The 26246-nt window shown below is 38.2% G+C and overlaps 1 protein-coding gene across 2 annotated transcripts in view; it reads right to left on the minus strand.

Annotated features, from left to right (window-relative positions):
* Nucleotides 1–26246, minus strand: part of RB1CC1 (RB1 inducible coiled-coil 1) — an 84033-nt gene that overhangs the window by 52803 nt on the left and 4984 nt on the right. For both annotated transcript variants that reach the window (XM_065628210.1, XM_065628209.1), the window contains exons 2-5: nt 18066–18184; nt 15966–16093; nt 13347–13473; nt 12921–13091 (exon numbers count right to left, since the gene is read on the minus strand). In XM_065628210.1, the coding sequence (XP_065484282.1) occupies nt 12921–13091; nt 13347–13473; nt 15966–16036 (369 nt within the window). In that variant the 5' untranslated portion in view covers nt 16037–16093; nt 18066–18184. The remainder of the gene's footprint in view (nt 1–12920; nt 13092–13346; nt 13474–15965; nt 16094–18065; nt 18185–26246) is intronic.

The following is a 26246-nucleotide window of genomic DNA, read 5'->3' on the forward strand; positions in this document are numbered from 1 at the left end:
CAGACCACTTGCAAACTGCTTTGGAGCAACAAATTGACAATGACGCAGCTCGTGAGCTGATACTAAAACAACTGGCTTTTGAAAATGCTAATGCGGATTGTCAGCATGTGTTACAGGGTATTAGGAATAGGGAAAGGTGTACTATAGCAGACATGGTGAGAGCATGTCAAAACACAGGGTCAACTGAACATTATACCAGCTCTCTAGCTACCGCCTTAGCAGCACAGTTACAAGTATCACAAACAAAACAGAAATCGAGATGTTTTCATTGTGGAGCCCTGGGTCACGTAAAGAAAGATTGCACAAAGTATGCATGCCAGACTTCAAAGGCTGTATCTCCTAGAGACTGTCCAAAATGTGGAAAAGGCAGGCAATGGGCAAGTGAACGTCGTTCAAGGCTGAATATGAAAGGGGAGCCAATTAACCCTTCCCAGGGAAATGCGGGGTGGTGGCGGCGAGACCAGAGGCGTGTCGGCTGCCGGAGCTCCTCTCCTCCAGGCTGGTGGCCCTGGGCGCCGCCTCCGCCCGGCTGCTCCGCTCCATCCCCTCCCTGCGGCCGGTGCTCCTGGCGGCACTTTGGCCGCTGCCCGCCCACCTCGCCTGGGCGCTGCGGGATCTGCGCCCCGGATCGTCCCGCTCAGGCTCGCCGCCTGCGGGGGGGCGGTCGCCACCACCTGGCCTGGCCGTCCCCTGCTGGGCTGCTCTGTCGCGCATAACGCGCACAGAGCACTCGGATTTCCCCTTCTGATCCGGCAAGGAAGGCCAACACTGTTTTTCACTTCTGTGCTAGCACTTCTGTTCTGTCTTTACAATGGATACTTGCAAGGTCAAATTTTAAGCAACTACACAAAGCACCCTTCAGGCTGGTTAAAAGATCCACGTTTCATAACAGGTTTAATAGGGTGGTTGGTCGGCGCGGCAATCAATATTTGTTCTTCTCATATTCTCAGAAATCTGAGAAAATCCAGAGAAACAATATCAAGAGTGCGTATCTGAGTTCAGCAATACAGAGAGTATCTGATGCTATGGAACAAAAACAGGGATGGTGACGCTATTTGCAACTGCCTATTTGGCTGGCGCTCACAGCTAGTAAATTCCAACCATTTGCAGTACTGTTGCAATGGGACAAATCATTAAGTGATTCTGTAAGAGTGTTGGAATGGGTTTTTCTAGCTCACACACCAACGAAAACAGTTTGGACAACTAATGAAATGTATGCAAAACTGATAATCAAAGGCAGAGAACGTTTATATGCTATGGATAGGACAGACCCTGAATGTATATTTATTCGTACAACAAAAGAGAATTTGCAATAGTTATTAACCAAAGATGAGAATCTCCAGATTGCATTGGCAACATACACAGGGAACATATCAGTTCTTTACCCTCAACACAGACTGTGGGCTGAAATTGGTAATTTACCAGTGTATAGCAAACGCCACTGCCAGCAACAACCGGTAAATGGCAAGACTGTTTTTACTGATGCCTCTGGTGACTCACATAAAGTTGTAATTACGTGGCTAAACTCAGAAATCCAGTGTTGGGAACAAAAGGTGGAAAAAAGAGATCAAGGGTCAATACAAGTTCTTGAACTAACAGCTGTTAGGATTGCTTTTGAGGTGTTCTGTAATGAACCTTTGAATGTTGTAGCTGATTCCTATTATGAAGCTGGCATACTTAACCACTTAGAAGCTTCTTTTCTTAAGGAAGTAGATAAACCTCTTGACTGAATTGAGAATGTTATGGTTTCTAATAAATCATAGACGACATGATTTTTATGCAATGCACATCCGCTCTCACACTGCCCTTTCAGGATCTCTTGCAGAAGGCAATAAGAGGGCTGATGCACTAGCTATGCCACTTATTGTGCCTAAAGCCTTCGAGCAAGCTAAATTATCATGAATTCTTTCACCAGAATGCAAGGTCCTTAAATCGACAATTTCAAATTACAAAGGATCAGGCCAGGAGCATTCTTATGTCCTGCCCTGATTGTCAACAGTTCGCACCTATGCCATCCAAAAAGGATGTTAATCCATGAGGGATTACTGCTAATGAAATATGGCAAACTGATGTAACACATTATTCTGAATTCGGTAAACTCAAATACGTACATGTTTCTGTAAACACTCATTCTAGATTTCTCGTTGCTACTGCACACACTGGTGAAAGAGCACGTGATGTCTGTAAACATTGGTTAACATGTTTTGCTGGTTTAGGAGTTCCGCGATGTATAAAAAGAGACAATGGCCTAGCCTACTGCTCCAGTAAAGTTCACTTCTTTTTAAATGAATGGGGCATTTCCCACGCTACAGGAATACCTCACTCACCAACAGGGCAAGCTATAGTAGAACAAGCACATAGAGACCTTAAAGCTACGCTAACTAAAGAAAAGAGGGGGGGAGACTGGTCTCTCGCCCCGGGAGCGTTTATGGAAAGCTTCTTACGTTCTGAATTTTTTGAATTGCAACGATACTGGGTGTAGTAGCTATGAACGGCAACATAGCACCAGCATAGCAGAACAGCAACGGCCCGTAGGGATGGTAAAAGATCCTGTGTCTAAGGAATGGTCAGGACCTGTTGATCTAATAACCTGGGGAAGGGGCTATGCTTGTGTCTCTGCAGGTTCTTAAGCGAAATGGATTCTGTCAAGATGTGTATGACCTTATGTTGCCTCCTCATTGGAGTCTTCAGGTGGCCTATCGACAGAGGACTGATTCAGTAAGAAAATATATGGCTTACCTTAGCTAACTTAACCCATGCAACTACTCTCTGTGTTTCTTCGTCCACACCAACAGATCCTTTTCGTACATGCTTAGTAGGAGTGCCAGTAACAGAATGACACTTAAATACTTATATAATGAAACTGTTGGAAGCAATCGCACCAAGCCAGGAGTTACGCAGCCATAGTGGTGGTGTCGGGATACTCGGGAGACAGACTGCCAGGGAAAAAGCTACATGGTACAGTGAAAAATTGTACAAGTTTAATGATTTTCCTGCATTGCCCCTTGAACCACAGGAATTAGACATCATGGGAACCTTACAGGCACCTATTTGCTTTTATCTAAATTCCACAACACATCAGTATCTAAATAGGGTTGGATGTGTCCCCTACAGAGATATATGTCAATCACTCCCTGTAGTGCAATACCACAAATGTTGGTGAAATCACTCTTGGAACAGATTCAGAATGTGTAGCAGAGAAAGTACAGAGAATGAGAGAAGGTACGTAGCAAGTGTAGCCAAGAAGGTAGAGTGGATTTGTCAGAGAGCAAACATTTTAGTCCAGTGGCAGGAAAAAGGCATTCATGATAATGATAAAGACTCAAGATCCAGACTGAAAAGATAGTGACATGATGTTAGAGATGTTGTTCAACAGTACTGAGAGGGAGATGGTTGTGAAAACTGGTAAAAGGTTTGTTGAAGAATGGGTATTGGCGGGGAATATACAGGGAACATTAGATCAAAATTGTCCCTCGGTCGATCCAGGGTGGGATCCTAATATCCTTATATCAAGGGACAGGCTGAATTGTTATCAACAGTGGATTTTATATGGGATTAGACACGCTATGCCTAAAGTTATAAATATGCCAAAACTTTTTGAGATTAAACAGGATCGTAAGGAATCTCCTACTGAGTTTTCAAACCATCTTAAAGAGACAGCTCAAAAATATACTAATATAGATTCTGACTTGGAGAACAGGGAAACAATTCTTAGTTGACACAGGAGCTCATTATTCTGTCTTAAACACTATGCAGGGAAAATTAAGTAATGATTCTGTAACAGTTATGGGTGCCACAGGGAATTGTGAAACACGGCCTTTCTTTAATCCGGTGCTTAGAATGTTTATATGTGGAGTTTTGTTACTTATTCTGATTTTATACCATGTGTCTTATCCTGTGTACAACGAATGATTGAAAAAAGCTGCAATCGTGTAATGGCTATGGAATTACACGCTGCTATGGCTATGCAATTATTAAACAAGGAAGGGGGAGATATGGCAGTATTCTGACATCGGACCTGTGAGAAACTACAAGAGTCAGTGTGAGAACAAGCGTTGGTGGAAAAATACAAGAAGCAAGGACTGTATACTGATTGATACATCAAGGACAGGGGGGTAACTTGTGATAGACCAAAAACATGGAGCAACTTTGGTGGGAACACAAAATATATCGCTTATGTAATGACTAACTTAGCAAATCAGCAGATGCTTGAGCAAGCATCATAGAAAGTATAAATGCAAGCCTGAATTTGTAATAAAAATCTCCCTTCACAGCTTAAAGCGAGTCTGTGCCTCATTCACTACAAACAAGAACACTCTGATAAACCATTATTTTATTTTTAATGTTGCATGGAAGAGGTGGGGTCAAAAAGAAAACACTGTTTCAGTCAGTCCTACAATCCTGCTTTCAAAATGGGAGGGTGTGCAGCAACAAAATGAAGTAGGGAAGCTTTTTGCTTCCTTTGGAGTATCTGTGTAGCTTAAAAGTAGTTCAGAAATTAAAAACTACACAGCTATATCTTATCACTCCCTCACTAATGAAATACATCTTCAAGTGATTTGGTTTGTTCTTCCTACCATCTCCATAGACAACAATTCTGGGGAGACTTCCTAAGGCCACTACAGAAGGATCAAGACTGATCTATTTCACGTTACCCATGTGGCAGATGCAGTTGCCCAGATAAAGACCAGGGCTACTAGCATGGCAGCCACTGGTTCTTTTGTACCATTATTTTTGTGCCTTTTTTGCTCCAGCATGGCAGCTGTCACACACACACCTTGGCTGGGTGCTGACCTCCATGCACCCGCCAGTGTATGGTGCCCACAGTCACATACAGCCCTCGGGCAGGAAAGCAAGGGAGGCAAGACCCCCCAGTCAACAGACAGGGTCCCCAGCCAATGGGCACCTCAGCCCAGAGAAGCTTCTGGTCCATGTCCAAATATGATCACAGCTCAGATCCAACCAGTTTATAAAAAGGCCTCCTGCCAAAAAGCCTCTTTGAGTGGTCTGAGAGCAGAGGAACTGCGATTGAAATATCTCCCCTCAGACTGGGACACCATCTGAGGAAACCTCCTGGGATTGACAGCCCTCAAAATCTCCCTTGGTGAGCAACCAGTACTTCTGGATATAACCTTGAGTGAGTTCTTGCCCCTTTGGGCAAGCAATTATATCTTCTAGCTGTCCTTGAGAGAGTTCCCCCTTTGTGAGTGTGTGCACGTGCTTTGGCATCATCATGGAGTAGAATCATAGAATCATTTTGGTTGGAGGAGACCCTTAAGATCAAGACCAACCATAACCTAAATCTAGCACTAAACTGTGTCCCCAAGAGCCTCATCTATACATTTTCCAAACACCTCCACAGATGGTGACTCCACCACTTCCCTGGGCAGCCTGTTCAAATGCTTCACAGACCTTTCCATGAAGAAATGTTTCCTAATATCCAATCTGAACCTTCTGTCGTGCAACTTGAGACCATTACCTCTCCATTTATCACTAGCTACTCAGGAGAAGAAACCAACACCCTCCATGCTACAACCTCCTTTCAGGTAGTTGTAGAAAGTGATAAGGTCTCCCCTCAGCCTCCTTTTCTCCAGGCTAAACAGCCCCAGTCCCCTCAGCTGTTCCTCATCAGACTTGTGCTCCAGGTCCCTCACCAGCTTCTTTGCCCTTCTCTGAACCCTCTCCAGCACCTCAACGTCTTTCCTGTAGTGAGGGGCCCAAAACTGAACACAGGATTTGAGGTGCGGCCTCACCAGCACCAAGTACAGGAGGACAATCACTTCCCTAGTCCTGGCCACAGCAGGACTAGTAACAAGACTAGTAATAAAACCCTGACTGGCACATTGGACTTGTATGGAGAGTGCTAAATGTTATTGGAGTGCTGACTGGTTTTGGGATTGTCCCTGTTGCTCACTGGTTTCTGTGGTTTTGATTTGGTGTTGCCACGAAATAAAGTCTGAGTTTATCCTTGGCTTGGGCCAGTTTTGTGCACCTCTGTGACAACCAGTATGTCTGTATGCAGAAAAGAATTAAGCAGCTCTCTGCTAAATGAATACAGTGTAAAAACTGAATTATGCGAGGTATATAAATAAAGGTCTGCAATCCAACATATGTTTAACACTTCTCAGTAAAGTTGCCAGCTCCAGGATAGAAAATGAAGCCTGCCTAACGACAGGCTTGCTTTTGTCATTGATTTTTCACAGATCCTCTCAAGGATAGCTGGCAGACACCCAATGGTTCACAGAGCAAAAATTTAACTTCAGTTGCCTTGTAGAGCTATGTCCATCTTGGCTATACCAGCATATCTAGAACAGTGACAGCTCCACCACACCACTGGAATGTGGACCTCAAGAAGCACCACCACCAGTACAAGACTAGAATAAATCCAGGCTAATCTCAACTTGCTGTAAATAAAGGCATCTTCACTTCCTAATCTGTCAAGAAATTCACAGGCCCACCAGAAAGATTTTTATCTTTGGCTGAGTGCTTTAACAGAATGTTTATTTGAATTATTTCCTTCGACCATAATAATTTAGGTGATTCAACTGATTACAATTACTTGTGTTTAGTATGTTTCAACCAAAATCAGTAGAAGCAACAAAGTATGTTTCATCTAAAACAGAAATTAACTGCCATTGATTTCAAGACTGTCTTTGCATCCTACTGTCATAATTCTGCTCATCTGAATTAAAAAAAATATGGGGAAGGTCTGTTTGTCTTAAGTGGTCTTTGGACTTACCTCTAAAGAACAAAAAGTTCTCAGGAAATGCAGGGTTCTTTCCATTCTCTACAACCCTGTAGTAAAAGGAAACAAGTCATCAAAGTCCTCTATTGCCATGTGTCCGAAATCCTGTAAAAAGGACTCCTTATAGGTTTCAGTCACCCTAAAAATCAACCTCAAGCCAAAAAAAAGATCCTTGAAAGTGAAATTACACATGCCCATACACTATAACAGCAGATTAGCACTTCCACAAAAGGTTACTGTTACCTTGCTTAGCAAAATTAGTAACCAAGACCATTATCTATAATTTATACAGCTCCAACTAAAATATCAATAAAGCTACTAGATAAACCAACTTCAAGATTTTAGCTTTTAAAATCTGTAACTGGAACAGTTAACTTCACTGTGAAGGAGACTTGGATATTTCATGGCAAACTCTCTCCTTTTATTAGACAGCTCATTACTCCATTCTCCTTTAATATTGGTCATTTTTGGTGACTGCATCCTTTGGACATTTCTCCACACAGTACACAACTTATTACATACTCAGAACAAGTTATTCTGCAAGTCATAGCTTAATGACTTTTTCTTCAGAAACGTTTTCACTGGCTCTTCACTCCAACATTAAAAGTGTGCTTAGAAAAGTCAAGTGACAGAGTTCACCACAGAAGAAAATACTGAGAAGCTGACATAAACCACCACAGCCAACGAAGCAAACCATGGTACAGGGTAAGAGGTAACTTATACTAGCTTGATTCCAAGCCACACAAATCTTCTTCTCCTGGTGAATTTTCTAAAGGCTTGAACTAACAGTTCTAGTTACAAAGGCCAACCAAATCAAATGCTGTATCTTTCAGTATGCCTTGGAGTAGATCTGTCAGTACGCCTTAGGGTAAACTGAAGCCTACTCCCTTTTTACCCTAACACCCACCCCGCTCCATTACTTTAAAAGATACGAGATTGATCACTAATCTGAGTTACAAAGAAGTCTGGACTTCTGTGGAGGAGTCAGAACTGTGTCTATTAGACTAATAATGCTATTCATTCTTTTTAGCTAAATTAATTTAGCTACACAATTGTTACAGACATTACAACTTCTTAAAGAATATTAAAATTGTAAAGTAACCCTTTTCCAGAGGGTCTCAAAACAGCTTTCTAGTAGAAGTGAAAGAGCATTTCTCTAAATAGTATAGAAGCAGCTTTCAGGAAGAATGACTATGTTTCTTGGCCTAAATATTATGAAGTGTTTGGAACTAAACCAAGAATGATCTAGGTACGATGACTACAGCCACAGTTTGAGGCAACCAACTGAAATGACTACACGTTTTCTCACCCTTATTCCTATGTCTCAAAGAAAAACTGACCATAATTGACAGTTCGATGATGACAGCAACAGCATCACCTGAAATGTAAAACATATCCACTAACAAAATGTCCAAGTTTCGATATCCTTCTTCTAGGACAAACAACACAGGAACTTCAGTTGGATGACTAGTTTTTTTTAAAAAAAGCAAAAACAAAAAACCCCAAACTCCTTTCCTAAAGGCCAACCTACCAGAAATTATTTTAAGCAACGGTGTTAAAAGACCTCAAGGTTAGATAAGATTCACACAACATAGTTTATCGCACAATGTGCTGTGGCTGTGTAGAGAACAGCTTGTCTCCTCCTAAGCTGGTGTGTACGTAACTTTTTACAAACACACTGTGCACCTCACTGTCCACATACTGCAGCTCAAGGCCAAAACTGCTGAACTGGAAGAGAGGTGGGAAACCAGGCTCTTTGTAAAAAGGCAAGCTGCAACTCTTTAGGTACAGACATCTCAAAGGTAAGTTTTTAGCCAAAGGGAAGCCAGGACACTGAGACATAAAATGAAGATAGGCTTAGAAAGTTGCTTTAACTGACATTTAAAAACCAGACAGTAGATATCGCAAACACTGACCAAAACAGATCTGATTAAAAAAAGTTTGTAAAACAAAGATATCATGCCACATATGACAAAACCTATGGCAAGAATTTCAGTTTAATTGGTAAAGGAACAAGTGTATGTAACAGATATAACTTCTTTAAAGCTACCAAATGTTTATACTGTGAATTCTACATAGTGAGATCTTGGTGAATCAACAGGAACTTAAGAAAATCTGTATAGACGTTATATCATGAAAGAAAAAAAAAAGAATAAAATGAGATCTTGACATGATAATCACAGTACAGTACAGTGGAAAACCAAACAAGATGTAGTAAGTTTCCCCACAGGAATGATTTTTGGTTAGAAGGTATTAAAACCTAAATAAGGCTACATATAATTTAACAAAAATAGTTTCAATTGGGAAAAAAAAATAATGGCTGCTTTTACATATACCTATACCCTATACATATATGGACACAAGCCCATAAGAATGCCAAAGCCTCCACTGTGAACTAAAAGATTACTTTTGTTTATACCTGAATAGTAACTACAGATATCTGAAAATTATGACAAAAAATGCAGAAAGCAAAAGTAGAATTTAAATTGATAACTGTCAGCTTTAGACAGGAAAAAAATGATGGAGAGGCATGGATTAATAAAAATACTTGTTAAAGGAGAATCTAGAACTACTTGTTACTGTAAGAAAAAAAAAGCCATATACCAGTGTATACAAAGTATGGGTCAGAAAAAAGTGAACCAGAATTCTCTCTGCACCTTTCTCCACAGTACAAATAATATTTAAAATAAGGTAAAACAAACAAACAAACGAACAACACCTTCCATACAGTTCTACAGCACAGTTGCCAAGCAGTATACAGTTCAAGTTACAGATGCTGAAAGACTTGATTAAATTAAACAGTTTTCAGGCATGCTTAAAATGAGTTAGAAATAAGATAGAAATAAAAGTCTTCACATTCTGAAATATTCATAATCTTCCACATCACGAGTTTGCCTACTACTAAAGCAGACTGAAGGCATGAGGTACAAGAGATGACAAAGAGCTCTTAGACAACAAGTTAGCAGCCATTTTCTAAGCAATTTTTACTATTTCATATGCTGTTTACAATTTCACATCAAGTCTGATTTTAAAATCATACTGTATATCCTCTTGGTAGAACAGATGCCAAATTAAATATAAACTGGTAGCTATAAAATATTCTCCCCCACTTTTACACAGTTATACATCACTGTTTCTTATTGCTGACAAGAATACGTAAGACTTTCTATCATGAACAATGATTTAGATTGTAACTTTCATTTTCCTAATACAAAACAATTTAATCGCATATTAGTAGTAAATATTAATTAATGAAATGTAGCTAATTAAGTTATGCCAAATAATTACAATAGGCAAAAACTCTCCAGCAAGTACTGCCATTCTTCTGGTAAAGCAGGTTACTATCTCACTAAAATCAATAAAAAGACAAATCTTGGTTCATTATAAGGTAGATTTCTAGTGCCCATTTTGCAGGAAGTCTTCCATTATTCTCCCAGGTACTCTCAGTGTGGCTTTGGATGCATCGATTTCACAACTACAGAGGTTCAAAGCTTTTATAGCTCCCCCCAGATCCTCATCAATTTTGAGAAGGATTAATATCCCACATTCCCTCTTCCAGCGAAGAGTCTCATGGCGAAACTTGAAGAAGATTAATGTTATAACCACATTCCCAGCCCTCCCTCGGTTCCTTCTGAATTACTGCTCAATATGCTTCAAGCAGGTATCATGAAAAACTGCTTTGGTACAACACTCTAATAGTTACTCCTTTACACAGTTTCCACACCTTGGTACATCTAAAGTCATGATAGTCCATTTGCTCATCTTCCACCATACATGATGGCTTTGTCATTCTGTTGACTTCCCAAAGAAGTACCCAATGCACCTTTACAGCCTAACACGGAGTCTATGGTTTTGAAAGACCTCAGTCTTGGGTAAAATTAACTGTGGGTATAGAGGTGTATCAGATTTAAGAATACTACTACCTATTTAACCTTTAAATAAATTTCTAAGTTTTTTCACTTAAGTTATCTTTTTTTTCTAAGTTATATAATTGTAGCCCTTTTACAAGCAGGGAAGAACAGGAAGAACTAGGGAACAAAGAATAATCTTTTTCAAGATAAATCTGCAGGTTAAAAACAAACACTCTATTCTACTTAGATCCATATTTAAAGACCTTTAAATACTAAATTCCACCCTCCACCCCATAATAACATTAATAGGTGCCATCAAGTATTGAAAGATTTATTTTCTTCTTGCAAAACAGTTCAGGATCACTGTGTCTAGATAAACTTTTCAGTCCCTAGCTAAATATTATAGCTCCAGTTGGCCAATAAAAGCTGTACTCTACGCACAGACTTTGAAGAGTATTTCCAAAATATGGGCTTCCCTTACAGAAGGCTTGCCAGCAGAATGAGCTAGTAAAGATCTAAATAATTAATTTAAAAAAAGAAACACTGCAATAAACTTGCTTGCTCTGCATATTAATACATCCTTCAGAATCAAGGAGGAAGAGACGGTAGCATTAGCAATCCTTTTCAAGTCTGAGTATTTTTCATAAAACTGAAATATAAAAATCTTACTCCAAAGGAATTACATCTGTTCTCTCAGAGTATATTACCTTTACCAGACCAAAATCAAAATTAAGAACCTTCAAACCAAAATTAAGAATCTTCAAGACCACAAAATCAGAGACAGGATGAAGAAAGGAGATAAAATATCAACAATGAGAAATGTGGGACTGGGTACTACCACCTTTCACTTCTGTTACCCTAAATACAGCACAAAGACCATAGTAATTACTACAGACCCACTTTCATACCAAATCAACATTAAGCATTTAACAGATATCAGTATTGCTGACTTTTCTAAGATCCTCTTAACACTTCACAAAAAACCAAAATGGTTTTAAAGCACTTCGGGTTTCAGCTGCTAAAACCAGAATCCTCACATTCTTCAAAGAGCACAAATGAAAACCTCCCACTCCTAGCTGAATTCACATTGATATCCACTCTTCTTTGTATGATGGTCATATAATTCACAGATCCCTAATTACTCAAGGTCCTTGTTACTAAGTCAGCAGAACTGTCAACAGGTGGCAGACAGAGGAAGACAGCCTACTGGACTCAATCCTGACCTTAAATCAGACAGTATGTCAAGGTCAGATTATTTAGGCTAACTTTCCCAGTCCTGACAGGTCAGGAGGCCAAGGAGAAAAACCAAATCCAACCCTGTACTATATGCAAGACTTGGCACTTTTCCCTGAATTCAGCTATACAAAAAAACCAGTTCCTTAAAGTGCTAAATATTATTTTGGACTACATTAAAGTTGTCATTGAAACCAAGAAACCTTATTACCAAGACAACAGGCTAAAACCATATATTACTATTCATTTTGTTCTAAGTGCTACACATAACCATTTCCTCACTCCTAGCTGTTGGATATTTAAATAATCTTTAGAGACATGAAAAATATTTAATGCATTTAGAATATAAAATTTGAAAAGGCAAATTAGGGCAGTATTTCCTAACATGAAGAAAAGTAATTAGTCCAGCTACTGAAGGCATTGTGTCATTCTCTTGAACATGCAGCCATTCCTGCTGCATGCACACTTGATATTTTACTGACCATGTTGCAGAAAACTAGTGTCCCCTATCAAAATAATACAAAAGTAATCAAATTGGAAATCTGACAAGTTTGCTTTCTATGTAAGTAAAAGCCAGAACTCAAAAGACCTGAATTTTAGGAAAAGGAAGCTTAGTTTTATTAATTCCTCACCAGTTATTTAGACATATAAGATGAAACAGAATCTTGGCAAGGTGCTTTTAAAAATTCTACTGCTAACTTTCTACTTGGGTTAACAACATTTTCAAAGTAAAAAACTCTTCTGTTTACAGGCTGAGGCAGACTGAAGACACTGAAAATAAGGCAGAGCATTAACGCATGGGTCCAAAGCAAACAGACTGCTTTTATTTTGCAAATGCTGTAAACACAAGCATCCACAAAGCTGTATTACGATATGCTTTTGAAAAAAGCTTTGAACATGCTGAAGAAACAAACGCATTTCAATACCTACCTTGAAATTTCAAGACAAAGGCCCTGAAGAACACAGCACCACTAATATGCTACTCTTACTGTCTTTCGAACAAACTATTTCGTAATTTGTAACAAGCCTCCCCTCTGACATATAAAAGGTTATCTTCCTTTGGTGTACAAGTGCAGTAAGAATTTACTTACCACAGCAAGCTGTGTTCGTGATGCTACCGTATGAAACACGGCAGGCATCATAAGAGATTCTTCTACTTTCAATTCCATCTCATTCTCTGCTGAAAACGTGGTTTTGGGGATAGCTGGTGGACGTTCACACAAGATCATTTCTTTGTTGAATAAAAAAATTGGGTTGGTGTCCTACATTCAAAAGGAAAATGAAGCCAAACATTAAGTAAAGGCAACATAGTGTTCAGTCACCAATTATTCCATCCTGTGGGTAACGTGTCTTAAGAACACATTAAGAGCTACATGTATAAGCTGAATACATAAACGGTGTTTTTTCTAAGCTAAGAAACCCAGCAAACAGTACAATACTTTAAAATCCCTTAGTAAAAAAATGTTTTTCTTCCCCTATAAATGACAGTTGAGATGAGAAATGCAGTATGCACTTACTGTTCCAGCACTGTAACTACACACTCTTCTGTCTGGTGCCATACACTCTCCTCCATTGACAACCAGTACTTGGTGCTGAATGGCAATCTTATACTTTGTTTGAATTGCATGTTTCAGATCAGCCACACTGGAAAAAAAATGGGAAGAGAAGATGACACTATCAGCATATTTGTGTGCCTAATTTTATATATTCCTGTAACAGAGACAGGCGACTTGTCCGTGTCAAAGCAGGATATTTTTAAAGAAATATTAGTTTTTATTCCGCACGAAGACATATTTTTAAGTTTTTTAAGTGCTGTGATGTGTTGCACTCTGAATATCCAGCTAATAAGCTATCAGCCAAAAGATGACAGCCTCTGCATTACTTTTAAGTCATCAGCAATCTTTTTCCGAGAAGATCTGATAGCATGCTGAAATTCTGGATGAAGTCACATCACACATTTAGGATAATAACTGTAAAAGTCACATTATGTTCTTTGAATATATACTTTATGAACAAACAGCTGGTTTACTGAAGCCCTAGAAGACAACAACAAGGGTTTTAACACTTTCTTATGCATAACATAAGCACAACTTCACCTCATCAACTCTGACTGATCTACTGTATGTGAACCACAGTATAGCACTTAATAACAGAAAATTAGCCAATCCATATTTATGCAACAAATTCATGTAAACATTGCAGACACTTTTAATGCAGAAACAGTAAATCAAGAAACCATCCCTGGTTTTGTTCACCACCCTTAACCTTTAATTCTGGGTGATGACATGGTCACGTTATTGATTATTTTAGACAGCTCTAGGCTTCATTTTGAAGACACAGGCAAACAGCAAGCTAAACAAGAATTTACTAATACAATACAGTAACTGACCTAAACTATAACATCCTGAGGTAGTACCTGCACAAAGGTATTAAAAAGCTTCAGAGTATCAAGTGAATAATCAATATAAGCATCAATGGTTTTGATACAACTGGTAGGAAGCATAGCAATGTTACTGCCTACATATAGACTAGCTATTTAAAAAATAAAGATCAGTTATCTAAAATAATCATGATTCAATATAACATTGTGAATTCACTACAAACATCTCATAAGCACAAGCTTGTACTCACTAGCTGCGTTACTGTAAGTGCTCACCTATCATTTCCATAGTCTCTGGGAAAATAGCTTGGCCTGTCCATGTATTAGACATGGAGATAGGCAAAGAACCCAAGAAAGCCTTGCTAGAAAGAGCAAGTCTACATACACAGATATACAGAATATGAAGTTAAACTCTTCAACTGAAGAGTCTTGGATTTTGTGTGGTTCAGCCATTGGAAAGCTTCCTTCTCAAAGAACTATCCAACTGAACAAAGAGTCAACCCATACCAGACTATTAGGTGCCTCACACACCATGATTTGGCAGCAGAATGTCTCAATGTAACAGAGAGCATACAGGGGTGCACGACACATCTGCAAATGACCCAGTAGATCCAGAATGGCTGAGATGAAACACTATTTCATGTACAAGAACATCCAGAGCATCAATAGGCTTTGCAGAATAGCATACAAAACCACTTGGTATAGATAGTCCTAGGGCTCTTCCACCTCGAAGAAGTTTCAAAATCCAGATTCACTTATTGAGTCACGAAAATTACAAACAGGAACTCAAGAGAAAGGAAATAATGGATTTGGGCACAAAATCCATGGCAGATGTCTTTCAAGCACAATCACAACTCATTCATCACTGACAGAATACAAATACAGCAGGTAAGCTTGGCTCTTGCAAGCTCCAGGATATACGGGCTACCATGATAAATGATTTACTTATTAGTTCAGAGTCCTATATGAGAACAAAGGAAAAGAATCCAATACATCCAGTACATCTAGACTTCTCTGAAAGCATCTTTACATTTGCAAGATGCTTTCAATGTGCAGTGAAAAAAAAAATACAAGTAACAAAGCTGTTGGGACTTGACTGTGATTCTGTAACACTGCTCACATTTCAGGCAGTTCAGAGTTCAGAAGTTCATGTTCTACATATAAAATGCTGTAAAATGTTTTGGAGCCTTACAACACAGGACAGAATCATCCTGGACATGAGAGAAAACCCTATATGCCAGTTCTTTAGCATCCAGTCTAAAAATATTAGAGACTGAACATTTTCTTCAGGATAAGTATATACTGACAGGTAAAAGAGTAGTCTGAAGAATTTCTTCTGTGATACTAGTCAGTAAAAAAGCTTTTTATATAGGAATTCTAAATAAAAATGTCATTCAATAAAAGGTCATAGAAGATCAGAAATCATTCTGACAGTTTTTCCAAAAAGCACCAAATGAAACACCAGACTTGGCTAAGAGCAGGTCATCCTGTGTCATTGCCCCAGAAAGTAAATAACCTCTCTACCCATTCATGGGACTTCAAATAAACACAAGCACCTGAAAGGCATTGAAAACACTAATCCAAAAAAACCTCAAAATTAACTCAAATACACAAAAACCTAGAAGATAACTATAGGGACTGACCAAAACAAAACCAAGTATAAACTCTCCAGAACTCAGCATACAAAAAGTATGTATATGCTCTTTTTAAAATTTATTTTAAAAACAAACAATAGGCAATTAATTTACTTTCTTACTTTTGTACAGCAAGTTCTGTGTCAAAGGTAAGGGTAGTTCCAGTGTTGACCAGAAATACGTATAGCTTCATGATGATTTCTTTAGGTCTCTGAAGTTTATAACTTCCACTGATAAAATCATTTAGAAACTGAAAAAAAATTCAAATGTTAGTTTCACATACAAGTTACAAAAAAGACACTTACATGCTTTTGAAAAAATACTTTTAGATATATAGGGGCGAACACATCAGCTGTCATATTCCACAGTTCTTTACCCATTACTAAACATATAGATGCTCCCCTGACCAGAAACATGGGCATGGTAAGCCTCTGCACTGGAAGATGGTTAGGAGAACACAGAAAAACACACACTGACGAGAATTTGAAAAAAAAAGAAAAAAGAAAAAAAAAAGAGAGACAACTTTCAGTCGCAGAGGCCACCTGGCTTTTCTCAATTACAAAATGCATTTTTAAAGCCCCAGGTACAGTTATTTCCAGACATATTTTCTAAATTTAACAAACAGCAGCATGTTCTACATGCTAAGTTTACTGCTACTAAGTCTATTGGCTCACTACTATCCCCATCTATAGTTTTTTCACTCAGACATACGGAAGCATGAGCAAAATATAAAAGTAAATAGCTAAGATAATTTTTAACTATTAATTCATTATGGACATATACAAAATGTACATATTTTCCTGTTTTCAGCACTAGCTAAATCTGTAGCTACTTCCTTCGTCATTAATAGTGAATACTGAGTGACTGAGAAAAGCAGTGCAGTCCAACATATTGCATGTTTTTTCAGTCCTGTGCCCTACAAGCATCTGTATGAATGACTCTAAGCACGTTTTTCCAATGAATGTAACAGAAGAAAAAAAAAAATCAAATTGCTTTGTAAAACATGGAGTGGAGATTTTATCTGAGATTTTATCACCTAAATGGTCCATACTTTTGAGCCTTTTTCTCTTCTCCCCCACAGGAGCTCAGATGTTTATTCATCATTTCCTCCACACTAACAAAGCTGCTGCAGAAGTACAACTAGCACTGCAGTCACTAATGACCTGATTTTTTTTTCTAATGTAGAAGGAGTCAAGAAAAGTTAAGCTGTAAAAGTTTTAGCTACTCAGCAATGTTCTTATATCATTATAAAAACATCTTTTTGGATTAAGTTACTTCACAGGAAGTATAAAAAGCCCCACTTTCCCTGAAACGTGAACAGGATACACACACAAGATCTACACAGCTAATTGTATTATTCTAAAACGAACCTGAATTTGCATTTATCTCCTTGCCTACAAGGAGAAAAACTGAGAAACCACAGAGAAAAATAACGAAAACACCATTAAAATGAGGAAGGGGAGAGGTTTTACCAGAATAAGTCCAGAAAGTCAAAAGAGCTTTCTTTCAAGAGAGTGGCTTTCCACACACTTTTCAAGTATTATAGTACATAAGCCAGTCAGAACATGCATGTTCACAATGACGCTTCAGAAACAGAACCACATCAAACAAAAAAGCCCCAGTTAAATAACTTGATCTAAATTGAGTTTAATTGTTCTTACACTTGAACTCTACTGTACTCAGTGTCACCAGTTCCAATTTATATTGGAAAAATAATAATATACTCTATAAAAGTTATTAGACAAAAACTGCTGAACATCAAGAACAAGCTAGCAATAATTTATTATTAAATTCTTTGGCCTGGGTTTCACAATAATCAGTCTCGCGTGTAGAGAGACTTCTTTTCACAAAGGGTATATTTGAGACCATGGTCCAGGTAGAATTAGAAACAAATGTGTTAAATAATACAATGCTTAAGGCAAGCACCATGGAGTACCCACCAAAAAAACCTCTCTTCCACCTAAGCAAAGTAAAAGGCTTACACAATATCTAGTTTTCACATAAATGTTACTTTCTGTAATATCAGGTGATATTTAAGAGATAATCTGTCCAGAAACCTCATGTACATAAAAACATTTTCCTCTCCACACCTTAACACTAAAACTAACTATTTAAAACACAGAAAGAAAAAACATTACTAAGATCAAAATATTTATGACAGCATCTACCACACAGGCACCAGCAGTCTCAAACTTTCTAACTTCAAGCAAAGAAAGAATTACCTTCAGGCACTATACAAAGTTACCACCTTCTTCAAATTCAAGAGGAGAACTAATGCACACATTCGCTTTACTTGATTTTTGGCAACAGAGTAGCATGGCTATTCAAAGTCAGAGAAGATCTGCAAAGAAAAGATACAGAATGCAATTACAGGAATTATTAAAACGTCAAGATTTTATGGTCATCATTGCATCTAACCCAGAAATCAGTGCATGTCAATGCCAGAAAGAATAATTATGTGGGGGTTTGTTGTTGTTTATTTGTTTGTGGGGTTTTTGTGTTTTGTTTGGTTTGGTGTTTTGTTTTGGTGGGTTTTTTGTTTTGTTTTGTTTTAAATTAACAATGCTCTCCAGTTACAAATCTGCTCAAAACTGCTACACATCTGAATATTCTTCCCCATAAGTTCAGTCAAAAAACCCCCTTAGCGATATTTTTTGGTATTTACAAGGAGGCAAAGTTAGTTCATTAAAAAGAAACGCTTTTATTTCCATTATCTGAAAGAATTTTTCAGACCTGGTGCAAAATGCTGATATGGTGACGCTAAGAGAAATACAGAAAGTCATAACGAAATGCAATCTGTCTAAGAAAATCCAGTCTAAACACGTACACACGATACTGCTGTTGAATGAACAGCCTCATCCTGCAGCTGTATCAACTTCCTTACCTGAAACAAGGTAACCTTGTTTGTTAAGCCATTCACCTACTTTCACAATGTTTGTTGCAATTTTTTAGCATTATTTTTGTTTTTAAATAAACTGAAGATGTTACCGTTCCCAGCTGCTTGTCACTGGCCTCCTCTTGCAGAACTGCCATTTAAATTACAGTGGAAACTACAACAATCAAAATGAGCCAGATCAGCAAGGGTGGTCCTTTTAGGCTTAGTTCATTTGAACTGTTGCTGGTTAAGCAGCAGTGCTGAAGGAGAAGGAGCCCTTGGCAAGGAGGGTGGTGATGAGCGGTTGGGCTCAGGGTGCTCAGGCAAGTGCACAGTCAAACTCCAAACAAACATTATTTCTATCATGTTAATGCCCTAGCAAGCTTTCTGAGAAGATGATCAGGCACTATAAACGGTGATAATCCACTACTAAAAATAGGTTTGCTGAAGCCATTAGAGGGCGTAAATCATTTTATACAACTGATGCTACTAACAGTAAATCAAAACTACTTAATCCCAAATTTGAAAACCTTACGAAAAAGGAAAAAATTACACAACTATTACATGTATTTTACATGCATGGAACAGATAGCACTATGTTAGGCTGTTATTTGAACTATTATCTTCCTCCCTCCTGTCCACTCTCTCTTTCCTCCTATGCAAAATGCACACACACATCCTCGTCGAAAGCAAAGGAGCAATAAAAGGGAAAAAAGCAATGTGTCTAAGTACCACCATTAGAAAACTAGTATCTGAAGTGTCCTTTTCCAATTTAGCTATCAGTAGTTCTACTTGGGCAAAATAAATTTATGAATACTCACTTCAGACCAGAGTAATACACATTAACATGAACAAGAAACTACTGAAACACTTCTGCCACAAAGTAGGATCACAACGCTATAATCTCTATTCTTCTAATTCCGTTGCAACCCTTAGGTAGTCATAAAACAAGCACTGTTTCTTCCTTTCTTCCACCCAACATTTAAACAAACAATCCTGAAGGACAGAAGTACACTCAGAGAGGCAGGAAAAAAAAATGTATTAAGTTACTCTGTAATAAAAAAAAACCCAAAACAAACAACAAAACACACACGCACACAATAACAACCACCAAACAAACAAACAAAAAAACCAAACACAAACAAAACAAAAGAAAAAGTAGAATTCACCCACTCCCAAGGCTGCCACAAATCTGAGTGAGTACTTCCAGGAACAGAGGTGGTGTTTGAAGGAACGTTTCAGAGAATAAATGCCTTGAGCACCAAGCTCTCCAGCAGGTTCACTGGTGCCCAGTAAAGGCAGGCTGCACCCCATCCCTTCAGCAGGAGCTGTGCTGATTGCCTCTCTCCAGCTGCCTGGTCACACAATCCTGGAAGAAACTGAATTTTGAGAGCTCTCCCTGGTCTTGTCTCTCCAGACAACATCTCGCTGAATCTGGCCAACAAAGTCCAAGACTAGTTAAAGGGGGAGATGCGTGAAAAGCAGTCACAGTTGCCTAAGTCTCTTGTCTTTCAAAACTGAGGTTACAGCAGACTATCACAAGCAAGGTCAGCTACTTATCACAAATTAGTCTTTAAGTTTGCTCCCAATATTCAAGAATATTATGATTCAGCAGTAAGACAAGTTTTTTTAACATAAGCTGGGAGTGAAAGGCACCACCAAGCTTCAACAGAATATATCCATAAACACATACATTTTGTTGTTCTTCATATTACCTCAACAGGCCATTAAGAGAATTTCAGGCTTTTTTTAGCATTATACTGTTAGAGAGTGTTACAAGTTTCAAGCTTTCTAGTGTCACGTTGCAGAGATTATTTTAATTCATTTTAAGAGAGGCTGGACACATACAAAATTTGACAACTACCAAAGACAGAGCTGCTAGCTACGCAATCAAACTGTAACAAAATGACTAATCTACGCCAATTATTTGTTTGAACTGTGTGACTTGCAGCATTAGATCCATCCTGCCATGTAAACTAGATACTTCCAATTATGAGATGGAAGCTTGTATGATGAATAGTTATTAATTATCAGTAACAACATTAAAAAATAGCTGAAAATTTGAAAAGGAAATTTCTGTAACAGTTGCCAGATCAGACAGAAGACTGTACACAAGAATATAAGAAAAATAATTAATTACAAAAAAGTAAGAATAGCCTGAAGTTGAAAATGCTTCCAGAGCCAATTCAGAAGATGTGCATTTTGTTACATTAGCTAGCAAAACACCAAAACTAGCCATGAATATGTTATGCTGATTATAACATTTATTTCACTCATCTACCTTGTGTTTATATTGCAATGCAATTACTACATCTGCTTCACTTCATGTAAGTATTGCAAGATTTTCCTATCAAATATAAACTCTTCCACAACCGAGTACTTTTGAAGTTCGTGTTGATCAATGCTTTCAATGAACGTTGTTTAGAAGTTTTGAAATGTATCTTATTTAGTTCAGAACATGCTCATTGTTTCATCTGTAAAAAGAAATGGATGTCTGTTTACAGATCTTTCTATAAATACAGTACGAGGAGTCATGAGTTTCACAGCACTCCACAAATAATCCTATGGCTACATTAACCATCCTTTTCTGCCTTTAAGTGCGGAACTCACACACTGTTATCCAATTCTGACTGTTCCATTGCTTCACAGTACAATTCTTTGCAACTTCACAAACTCAAACACTGAAATATGGCATTCAAGGTAAGACAAAGACAGAAATCAACATTTATTTATGCTGTTTTATTTTAAAGGAGCACCATCGAGTCCACTTTAAAGTTAAGTTTCCTCTGCAGTATTCTGGTATTTAAGTTTGTGTACGTTTGTGACATCTCATTTCCCATGCTTTCTTCATAAACTGGATTACAAACCAAATTTAAGCAAACCAAGTAATTAATACATTTTTCCTTTAACCCCCTGGAATTTAAACTGAGTTATGCCCAAGTCATGGCTTTCTTTCAAAGCCCAGGGTTTAAATTTCCATCTTCTACAACAACAACAACACATCAGCAGTATAAGGTACCTTGCTTTTTGTGCCTGGGCAAGTACTGCTTCACATCTGTACAGTAAGTGTTGTACTTATCAATGCCTCATCTCCCAGGTCACAGAGGACCAAGAGGCCCAAACTCTTCTGCCCCCCACGTATACCTCCAGGTTGGAAAGGATTTAACTCTGAATGCAGACTAGCTTAACTACTTAAGCAAGGCAAGACTCTCACTGTTCACTCAGAAAGCTGCAATCCCACATTGCTAATTATCAGACATTCACATAGCTCTCTATGAACATCATCCATGTGCTGCCCATAAAGGAAGGTTCTCCTGCGGATCAGCTGAGGCTACTGTGCAAGTAATAGACAGTGCCTCCAATATGAGTCATAAGCATAACTCCTGATTACAAAGGTCAAGGTTCTCACAGGAGAGATCACTGCAGAACTACTGCCTATCAAAAGGTCAATTCATCTGAGGCAAAGGCTGAAAAGTCTGTCACAACCTTAAAAGACTCAAGTGCTATTCCTCATTCACTAAATATCTTATCTGGAGAATACCTCCCTTCAAAGAGAATATACCTTTATTACCTCTGGAGATGGAGAGCCAACTTTGGGGCACATTAACATTTTATTAAGCTGTGCTTCATTTCCATGCAGCAAGTCTTAAGGTTTGCCTTTGAGATGTTGCAACTTGTGTGATTTCCCCTTTCTCTCCTCTCCTTTCAGAGCAGGATTTCCCATTTCACTTTGACTTCAGCAACTCTATAACAAAGGTATGAGACTAGCACAAAATGTTCCTAACAATGCAATTCACTTTCTTCTACAAACTGCCTTTTACTTCTATTGCCCTTGCTTTTTCAGGTGCCTTTCTCAAAAAACACTCTCTTGCTCTAACTTGAACACCTCACCTCATAAACAAAGGATTCTATAGCACATATTTCCTAGTACCAAAGGAAAAGGAACAAAGAGACTGAAGCTGTAGTTAAGGAAACAAACAACTTCATGCTAGTAGTAAGACCATCTCTAAAAGCAGACTTCAAGGAGCTTTCTTCAATACTGCAACCAGAAATAGCTTAATTTTGCAGAAGACTACTACCAGCACCAGAAGAACAGACAGAATGACCTCATTATGAAGGCACACATTCTTTACTAATGTTTTCACAAGAACAGAAATGGCTTAATTTCTAAAACACAATGTAAATGCATACCCTCATCTGAACAGTCAAGTGTTGAAAGGGAACATGCTTTAAAAGGCATTTAAACTTAAAAAAACCTAAACTATGTGATGAATAAATAGTAGGGCTACTCCTAACACATCTGCAGAGAATAATTTCATCCCCCACTCCTCCAGAATATATTAAACCAGAAGATCATATCTGATCACCAAGACACATTTTATTTCAGGTGGAGATCCATCTCCCATTACCACCTTATATCGAAGCCTATAAACCTCATGCCCAAGCCACACTGTAGTCTTAAAGAAAGGCTGTCAATCCCTGACATCTGCAAGGTGCCATCTGGAGCTCTATTTATACTCTGTTGAGATGTGCACCAGGCACAGAGGCGGTTACTTAATTACAGCATCCCCACCAGTCGCTGTGCTGTTAGCAGCTCTCAAATTCAGCTGCTGGTCAGTAAAGCAAGTCTCTTCCAGTCAACACAAGAACAAAGATGCAGTTCTGCAGAGCAACCAGGAAACATGCCTAAGCCCTTTACTTCCTAATTTCAAAACTCAGTAATTCAGTATACAGTAATTCATAGTACAAGAGATATTTTTTCTCCCTCTGTAAGATGAATCATTCTACACAATACCAACTTAAGAGTTATACTATTGTTCCCGCGACTCTGAATTACATGGAAGCTCCTCATTCAGCAAAGTGCAGCAGCACTTTCACAGATCCTCAACAACAACAATGGAAGAGCAAGAGATCAAAAGCAACCGCACCTGGGCAGGTAAGAATACACTGTGCATTAAAGAATAGCTTTGAAATTGGTGTGGCCCAAAACAATGCAGTTTCTTACAAGTTCGGACACAACTTATGTCATGAATTCTAGGAAAGCAACAGTTTCAAACATGTTTATGAGGCAACAAGCACATTATTAGGCATTGTGTCATTATTCCATATGTATATAATTACAAAACTTCAGATCTGAGGGTTAGCATCTATTTACACTGCTCTTTTCACCAATTTGAGGAGCTGTCAAAACACAATCCATATAATGGGTCGGAAAAAAAAAGTTTCTTGTGTAACAGTAGAAAAATAACCAAAACCACATTCTACCACATTTTTCAAAACTCCACATCTCTTACATAAGATAAAGTGACATTTCTGTGCCTCAGGTCACAGGTACAAGAAACTGAGGTTTTCTGACATTCTTATTGCTAGGAAACAGCCCACAGTACTCTCTCTCTTTCTTTTTTTTGTTTGTAATTAACAGAAACAGCCTTTCCACAGCTGTCTGTGACTTGGTCTTTGACAAAGCTAACTGAAGGTTTTGTCAGCTTTTTTGGTTTTTTAAACGTATAATTTTGCCATTTCAAATGCATTTGTAGACAAGTCTCCCTCCAGTTATTAATGCATTCACTTTGCAAAGAATGGTGCTCTTGGGTATGTACAGCTTCACATAGTTTTATTCAAGTTACTGACTGACTACACACTGGTGGAAAGGTTCTCCCTGTACTCTTTAAAAATAATCAGCATGTAAAATCTTGCAGCTTTTGCAAACAATTCTGCAAGAAATGGCCAACAAAAATTCCTTTATTTCTTACATCAAACTCAGACAAATTGGCACCAATGTTTCTTTGACTAACTATCTGGTTAACCAAGACCACCACCACACAAACACTGGTTATGATAAAAGCACCAGACTTATGAATCCCTTTCCTCAGCGAGCTCTTCTGCTCCTTTCCCTGCACCAACTTTCAATGGTTCAACTTTCCATACTTCTATGGAGTAAACTGGATTTATTTGCTGTTACAAGTTACAAACAGCATATTTCCCCAGGTTACTGGGGAGTTAGTTCTGTGATTCAGTTCCCTACACAGCCCCACAAACTGTTAGACAACAACTCAGGGTGGATAGAGGAATACAGGGGATACCAAATGTCAGCACTATCATCCAAGAAGTGAGAATTTCCAGAATGCACCATTCACATTCCTAACTGCCCATGCCATCATCAGTTATTAATAGATAACTTCTTATAAACAGTAACCTATTTTAAAAAAATGCCAGTATCCTCTTAAAGAGTAGACCAAAATAACTCAAAAATGGGCAATTACTATGGATGTAATTGAGGACAGAGCTTCTCAAACTATAGACTATGAGGCCACTTCTCCTGCCCTCCCTTCTCCAGATACACCATCATAATGCTACAACTTTGGAGGTTTTTTTCTCTTTTATGTGGATAGTACAAGGTAACTTGGCCAGATCTACTTTAAAGGATGAAAGTACAGAAAATAAGACTGATTAAATAGCATTTATTTCACAGGAATGAAAACACTATAGATAGAAAATAAAAGATTGACAGCAAGGAAATGTAAGAGAAGATCTTTGTGATTTAGTCTGATTGCCTACATAAAAGGCACACGTTCTACCTTAATTTTTATTCACAAGCAATCATATTTCAGAGTAACATTAAAGTTTTCCAGGAATAAGGAAATTTACCACCATCTTGGTAAACTGTACAAATGATTAGCAACTTCCAAAATTGTTTCAAATTTATCTTATTCTTATGGTTGTTTATAAATCTAACATTTCAACTCATGATCCAAAGATGGAATTTCTCTAATTTCCCATTTTTCAGTTCCTTATAATTCACATGTCACCCATGAACCTCCTATTTATCTTTTTTTTTTTTCCAGTGGTACCTAAACCAGATAAGTAAAGGACCATCAATGGTAGGCAGAGTCAACATAAACCCCACCCTCCCTATGAATACATATTCAAAAATAATGTCCAGATTTTTGGCAAATCAGCTCACTACTCTATTTGGATGTTACATAGTTACATACAAACCACCTTCAGTTCTCTATTGGCATCAATCTGAAAAAAGATAACAGCAACTTACTGAAACACCAGAAAAGCTGCAGGATGAGTTTGAAGAATATTAAATTTTACCTTATCTCAAGAAGGTGTTTAGTAATTTTCAGTTATCCCTTTTTCCCTCCCTGGGATGAATCTTTGGTAGTTTAAAACACCTGACAAAGTGCACTAATAAATCCCTTTATGAAATGTTACCAACTTAATAACTACACAACCTCACAAAAAAACAACCAAACAAAAAAACAACAACAACACCACCCCACAAAACACACAACCAACCAGCCAACAAAACTCCACATACAATGGTCAAGATTGAGATACTACAACTGAACTCCTACCTTATTGAACCCTGGTTGTACTGTTTGCAGCCATAACATGCATGTGAAATTGCTCTTATATTATATCTTCATTTTGAAATGTATAAGTATTTTATATCCAAGTCTTTCACACAACATAAGTAAAAGAAAGCTTACACATTACACCCCCTCTTTTTGTTCAGGCA

Source organism: Caloenas nicobarica, chromosome 2 (genome assembly GCF_036013445.1).
Source record: "Caloenas nicobarica isolate bCalNic1 chromosome 2, bCalNic1.hap1, whole genome shotgun sequence".
NCBI classification, from domain to species: Eukaryota; Metazoa; Chordata; class Aves; order Columbiformes; family Columbidae; genus Caloenas; species Caloenas nicobarica.